Source organism: Alligator sinensis, unplaced genomic scaffold (genome assembly GCF_000455745.1).
Source record: "Alligator sinensis unplaced genomic scaffold, ASM45574v1 scaffold468_1, whole genome shotgun sequence".
Classification (NCBI taxonomy): domain Eukaryota; kingdom Metazoa; phylum Chordata; order Crocodylia; family Alligatoridae; genus Alligator; species Alligator sinensis.
Genome location: NW_005842087.1, coordinates 1,517,787 through 1,525,435, shown reverse-complemented (window position 1 = coordinate 1,525,435; position 7,649 = coordinate 1,517,787). Strand labels below are relative to the sequence as shown.

At 38.6% G+C, this 7,649-nt stretch overlaps 1 protein-coding gene across 2 annotated transcripts in view; it reads left to right on the top strand.

Annotated features, from left to right (window-relative positions):
* The window catches only part of PLA2G4A (phospholipase A2 group IVA), a 128,566-nt gene that overhangs the window by 74,005 nt on the left and 46,912 nt on the right, over positions 1-7,649 (top strand). For both annotated transcript variants that reach the window (XM_014520083.2, XM_006023872.3), the window contains exons 8-9: positions 1,531-1,667; positions 7,342-7,564. In XM_014520083.2, the coding sequence (XP_014375569.1) occupies positions 1,531-1,667; positions 7,342-7,564 (360 nt within the window). The remainder of the gene's footprint in view (positions 1-1,530; positions 1,668-7,341; positions 7,565-7,649) is intronic.

Below are 7,649 nucleotides of genomic sequence, written 5' to 3'. Positions count from 1 at the left end.
TATTCTGCTACTGCTGCTGCTGATCAGTTGGGAGAGTTTTTTCTGGCCAGCAGCACCACTGAAGGAATTAGATGCTTCCACTAAAGAGTCATTCCCCAGGACCCCAGCCAGGCAGTGGAGGTGGTTTGTGGGGGGGAATCCCTTACCCTGTCCTGCACTGACCCAGGTGCATATAGCCAGTCTAAACTTATTATATAATTAACCAGTTAGTTGTGTAATATATGTAATGTGTGGCAGGGGGCCTAGAATAGTATTTACTTTTTTACTAGAATCTGTTTAAATTCCAGATTTTGTTGATTGGGGGGGTGTTTAAAATATGAAAGCTGAGGTCAAGGTTAAGTAGTCTAGGAAGACTCCGAAACACAATAGAGGGATAGCCGATATGACAACAAAGCTCCTGTAGCTGCACTGACAGAATTGCAGCATCTTCAATCTGCTCCATTTTTATTAGTATAGGTGTCTGTGGGCATGTCTACACGTAGCCCTGACTATGCAGTTGGTACTGCACAGTCATTTAGTACTTAGCAAGTACTAAATGACTGCACAGTACCCGCCGATATTGTGCAGTCCTGGTGGTGCACAGCTCGTTTTTGACCCTACTACGCAGTTGCTACTGCGCAGTAGCAGCAGTGTCACGGTCAGCGTCTGCCAGTGCTATGCTGCCGTACCGATGAGCTACACTGCTGTAGCTCATTGCTATGGCAATGTAGCATCTCATGTAGACGTGCCCTGTGAGGAGTTGTTGGGTGACTATATGTGTGTGCCTTCTCTCTTCCTTTCTTGATAGTGGAATAGTGAGTGTGTCTATTTCTCCTGTAATACATGTGTATAGATTTTTTTAAATGCACATTTCTTAGGCTTTGCAGTTAATAGATCACTTAGTTTAATATCTTTTCCTTTTTTTATTTTATTTCCTGGGCTCTTGTTGGTCAGGATAAGCACAGGGGGAAAATATGAATAATTATTTGTTTAGAAATACTTCAAGGTCATTTTGATAGTTTGAATAGAATTTTTTTATTTTAATGTTCACAGACTAGTCACTAATAAGACTTTCTGTTCCATGCTTGTACAGCACTTAGAACAACAAAGTCCTAGTCAATATAGACAGCTCCCAGGTATTTCAGTACTACTACTACTGTATGAGGTTGCTGATGATAGAATACAGCTATTTCTGTCATGATGAGGTTATCAACTAGATGACATTCAGGGCTGTATGCACTAGTGATGGAGAATTTGGATAGGAAAACTATGAAAAACTTACTTTCATGACTAGTGCCATGATACTTTCAATCTATGGAGAATAGATATGCATTTTTAAGGTCTCATTTTAGAATTCCTTATTAGTCTATTTGTTTCTAAAGTGTGCATTTGAATTCAGGCCTGTGTTCTGGCAACAAATGAATGTTGAATCAAATAATTACACATGTCTGATGTCTTTTAGTCACTTCTTAATGATCACGATGTATTTAGTTTTTTTTAATGCATCCTGTAGCTTGCCCTTATTGTGTATTGTTCTTTCCATTTGCCCAGGTACCAGTAATAGCCATACTGGGTTCAGGAGGTGGATTTCGTGCCATGGTGGGGTTTTCGGGAGTTATGAAAGCACTTTACGAATCAGGAGTTTTAGATTGTGCAACATATGTTGCTGGCCTCTCTGGATCTACTTGGTAAGGTTTTTGTTCATTTCTTCTCTCCTTTCTCCCTTTGGTGAACTGAAGATGTTTTAATTCATTCTGACAGCTGAAGATATTTCTGTATGGCCCTGATCAGTGCTGTACTGAAATGCCTAAACACAGACTTTGTCCATGTGAGCTCCAGAACTGAAAGCAGTATAGCTGCTTTTAGCATGATGCTGAAAGGGAGGGTGTTTTAGCCTGAGAGCGCCTGACATGAATGCTGGTTCAGGAGCTAGTGAGCACAGAACTAGTAGTGCCGAGCACCTCCCACATCCCCTGGGAGGTGGATTGAGGCTTTATGAATTTCATAAGTTAGAGTAAGACATGGACTTTGTGCTGAAGATCACCCAGAGGAAGGAATCCTCCAGTCAAGTGCAGAAGAACGGCAATGGAGCTGATTCTTAGCTGCTGGTATATTGGGATTTCTGGTAAGGTGTAGCCAGTTCTAATTCCAGTTTTGCCGTGCAAGATTTTTGTCAGCAGGAGCTGGCCCAAAATCAATGCAGTTCCCATTTTATCCACAACACCAGCCAACACTATGCTCAGAAGGGATGTAATGAATAACTGATTTTTGCTTTAGCAGCTGGACAAAAAATGATGTAAAAATATAAACATTATGTGGGTTAAACCTACATAAAATATTTTTTCTTACTAAAATGAAAAAAAAAAAAGTTTGGATTAAAACATCTCACATCCTGGATATGTGCCCTCACCATTGGGGTAATAGGTAGAATTTAGTAAGGTTGAGGGAGGCAGAGAGGAGGGAGGACCTCTTGCAATTTTGGAAGATTTCTGATGGTAGCCTTTCATGTACTTAATTTTTATTGAAAAGATGCCAAAATTGAATATATTTAAAAGTCAAAATAGCTTGCTTTGGTATTTCCTAAAAGAGGTGTTTTGTAGTTTCCAAAATGTTCTGTCATTTTCACTTGGCTAAAGCTGGTGAGAAAATTCAACCCAAACTTATGAATGGTTTTGGCTTCACTGAGACATATTTTTGCTGAAAAAATGGCCTCTGATTTTTATTTCTAATGTTTTCATGTCACCTTGCATAGGGAAAGTAACTGCTAGGCTTGTTGGGAATCTTCAAACAAAACACTTTTCTGTGAGATAATGTCAGTTCGTTAAAATGATATTTTCCCTTGGTAATACACACAATACTTTCAATCAGGATAGAATTTCTGACCAAAGTCAAAGAGAGACTTCCTCGCCTACCCCGGTAACTAGTGGTTATTAGAACCACGGTCCTCTGATATGTGGAAGACTGCTATCTACCAAGCAGAGCTGGAACTTTAAACTTTGGTTTCTCCCTCTCAAGTGAATAAATGAATTATTGGGCTACTGGTTGCTCTGGGGTGGGCATAAGTTCATTTTTTCTCTTAGTTTTACTTTAGGAAATCTAGGTTGCTTTTTAATGTGGAATAAGACATTTTTTGAAATCTCACAAACCTTCATGAGACATGCATACCATGTCCTACACAGTATCCTAGTTGATAACTTGGCATCTCTGTATTTTTGTTTATGTGTGATCTTTCTGTCACTAGGGACCTTGACTGGGGACCTAAGACCCTTAAAAACAAACTTGCACAAAAAATCTTAAAACTGCATCTTTGATTCAGAAAAGAGAGACCTTTTCTTAGGAGATTTGGGTATGCATGTTTCAAATTTGCAGCAGAAGAAAAACCTCTTATTCAGTTGGGTTAAGACCATTATGATGTTGCAATAGAGTAAAAGTATACACAGTACATTAATAGCAATCTAACTCCATCCTCTATGGAACCACCCTTCAAGTAGTTAGACTGCTATCAAATCCCTCTTAGTCCAGACTAAATAAGACCTGTTCCCTCATCATCTCCTCAGAAGTCACGTGCTCCAGGCCCTTAACCATTTTTGTTGCCTTCTGCTGGACTCTCTCTGACTTGTCCACATCCTTTCTATAGTGGTCACTCCAAAACTGTAAACAGTACTCCAGATGTGGCCTCACCAGTGCAGAATAGAAGGGAATTATTACTTCCCTGGGTCTGCTGGCAACATTCCTACTAATGCAGCCCAGTTTGCTATTAGCCTTCTTGGCAACAGGGGCACACTGTTGATGTTTAACTCTAAGTTGATAAAATATAAGGAGATAAAATTCATATCAAAATACGAAAATTCTTTGAACCAGTGAGGTTGGAGAATAACCTTTAAAAAACTGTTTAAACAAATATTCACCTTGTGCTGACTGGATGATAACAGCTGCCCAGCATTCAGAATATTTAAAATATATACATTTTATTTTTTATACTTGGCTAGTATTGCCGCCTCTTTTCTTTTTGCATGCATTATCCTTTGGAAATAGGGTTGTGCGTTTTTTCGGAAGGGTGTGGAATACTATGAGTTCATCTCCTTAAGGGAAAGGGCATGTTTCTGCCTGTTTTTGTGAGGTGCAGTCTATAAGACTGATTGATTTAGTCATCTTCAGTGGACCATGCAATGAACTTCTGCATCATGATTTCTCTTCCTACACATAGTGCCTTGCCCATGCATTTATTCCACCCATATTTTGATATACCTGTTAAATAATATTTTAAATTTGTGTAGGCTCTGAAGCGATTTCCAGGCACTACTTAGTGAATCCTTGCATTATGCCTGGGATAATGAAATGTCAGATTTCATTATTATCTGGTTAGATAAATAGATGCACAGTGAGGATAAGTTGTTTATGAAAAAATATTCTCAGTCAAAACAATAATACAATGTTAAAAAGGGAGGAGAAGGAACACGTGTTGGCAAAACCATGATAACTCTTCTGTACATCTGTTCTATCTTATGGTAAATAGAAGCTAAACCCAGGGCAGTTTATGCCAAATGAAACAACTGTTAACTGTACTACAGTTTAGCTTTCTAGTGCTCTATTTGGGATAAACATACTTTTAACCCTGTTACATCTGTTGAAACCCAAACGAAATGCCTACGCTGCAGTCAGGAGGTATACCTGAGCTAGCTTTAATTTAAATAACTTTGGTAATAAAAGTGGTGAATAAGTGGTGGTTTGGGCTTTCATGCTGGCTAACAACCCAGGGTTGCCAAGTTTAATGTTAAATTGTGCTGCTTTGCCTTCATTTTTGTTACCAGAGTTAGCTGGTATTGAAAAAAAAAATGTGGCTTGGGTATACCTGCCCATTCTGCAGTCACATGTACAGTAAAGATATACCCTAAGATTTCAGAGCTACTCAGTGATGGAGCCTTTTAGCCCAGTATCCCAAAAACCAAAAACTGGGTAAAACCAGTGCATAATGCTCTTCCAGTCATGAACTGTGAAAAACATCTAGCTCTTGCTGAATCTATTCATGGTCCAGTATCAGAACTGGAATATGAGAGAGAATTGATGTTACTGTATCAGGACTATAGGTAAATCATTTCTACTGATTCAGAGAAATAGCAAGTAAGGTCCCATGGATAGACAGATTGAAAGATAAAAGGGTCCAGCAGTCCTGCTAGATCCTAAAGGACAGAGTATTAGAGGAACAACAAGGAAACTGTTCTAACAAGGTGGATAAAACCCCAGAAGAGCCTAAGGTTATTACACAAGTAGGTTCTTAGCTACCTCAACATCAAAAGAGAAAACATACATGCAGTGGAAATAAGGGCAAGCCACTAAAGCAGGTTAGCAAAGAATAACAAGCAATTTCAGGGACTGTATCAGAATGAGGTATAGCCAGTCAGGGATTCTAAAAATATGTCAGATATAAAAGAAAGACCAAGGAAACCCTGGGGTCTTTTCAATAGCGAGGAGTGAATTATTACCAAAAGATTCAGAAACCAAGCAGCTCAGCGAGCATTTTGCTTCACTTTTAACAAAACAAGCAAACAAAACAAAGCAAAACCAAAAACCTGAGACAAGATGGTTAAAAAAGATTAATGTTATCAAAGAACGGAACAGGCTGCAAAGCATGATAAGTGACGAGAGTATTAGAGAGCTCCTGATGCATTTGAATAAATATAAGTTGGCAGGGCCTGGCAAAATTCATTCCAGATGTGGAAGGAAGTAGCTGAAGAAATCCTAGAGCCAATGGCAATAATTGCCATTGCCATTGGCAATTGTAGGTGATAGGGAAGTTCTCAGGGAACTGGGCAAGGGCAAACATAGTGTCCACATTTTAAAAGGGGAAAATGGAGGACCCAGAGAATTATAGATGTAGGTAAATCCAATATGTGGAAGTTACTCAAGCAGCTTATAAAGTAAGCAATTTATAAGACCCTGGAGCAGAATGGGTGATCACCAGCAACTAGCATAGATTTATTAAGAACAGTGATGCCAGACCAGCTTGATCTCCTCCTTTGACAAGGCAACTAGTTGGGTGCATGAAGGGAATACAGTGGACATGTGATGAACCTCACGTCATTCTCATAAATTAATTGAAGAAATGTAGTGTTCATAACTGGCTGAATAACCACAAGCAAAGACTGAATTAATGGTAGGTTCTACAGGACTGAACAACCACCACGATCCCTCTGGCTGTAGAGCAAGCTGCTGAATGCTATTGTAGCAATTTTGAAGATTTCTGGGTGGGAGGATGGGAGCGGAAGGGACTGGCAGGGAACTGTACATCTGCCCATGGTTTAAAGTGATCCAAATCTAAAGTGATCCAGATCTGAGTGAAATTTGGAATTCTCCTGTATGCGTGTCCATGGCCTTAGTCAAAGGCTTCTTTATGTTGAAAGATTTTTGTCCCAAGTGAGGTTTGGGTTCATTTGTTTGGGTTTTGTTTTTTTTAACAGGTTGGTATCTGTTGTGGCTTGGTAAAGACCTGCTCCTGAAAAATAAGCTTCAGGACCAGAATGCAGTTAGCACAAGCAATTCCATTCCTATTTCTTTCCTTAATTGTACAGTTTAAATAATTATTTCAAGTGTCCAGTTATAGTCTTGTATACGTTTGGAGAACTGACTCCACCAAGCTTTATAGAGTTTGAAGTAAACTAATGTATTTAGAGTATGAAAAATGATAACATTTGTAAATAAACGTAGTGCACTCTGTGTATATAAACAGTTCCTTTAAAACAGGGATATACCACAAAGAAAATTGTATTTATTATACTCTGTGTGAAAAAAGTATATATATTTTTAAGTTTAACCTTAAGATTTGGTCTTTCTAAAATTTGATCTTCAGGTTTTGATGGAGGTTTGTGCATGCTTATATGTATGTGTGTTAATAAAACTTTCTCTTTCATCGTTTCTCTTTGAATTACCGAGCCTTTAGTCTTAAATCCATCTGGGGGACAGATGAAATGCATGACACAGGAATGTTTCCAAGAATGTCTGTGTGTCTTGGAGGACTAAATTCCATGTTAAAATGTACCTAAGGTACATTTAAACATCTTTGAACTTTGTACCACTGTTATAGTCCTATTTTTTTTTTCCAAGGGAAAAGGCTAAATGAGTCATAAAGGACAAATTCTGAAGTCTGAAGGCCATAAGAGCTTTCCTTGGGTAAAAACTCCAAAGTTTGGCCAAAAGTGAAAAACACATAGGAAAAGATTTTACAATATCCAAATTCACATTAGTCGTAATATCTGTTTGTTAATTTAGCTCATTTGGACCATGATCCTTTTAACTGAAGACTCCAGGCTTGAGAGCCCAGTCATGTTTATTGAGAGAATTCCTATCAAATTATTTTCATTGCAGGTACATGTCAGCTTTATATTCACACCCTGATTTCCCAGAAAAGGGACCAAAGGAGATTAATCAAGAAGTGATGAACAATGTCAGTCACAATCCACTTAAGCTGCTGACTCCCCAGAAAATCAAACGCTATATTGAAGCATTATGGAATAAGAAAAGTTCTGGGCAGCCAGTCACATTCACTGATATCTTTGGAATGCTGATTGGGGAAACACTTATTCAAAATGTAAGTGCATTTTTATGGTTATTAAAGCTGTGAGTCTGTTGCAGACTAAACTGGAGATACTGGAACTGATCCTTTTGAAATCTCA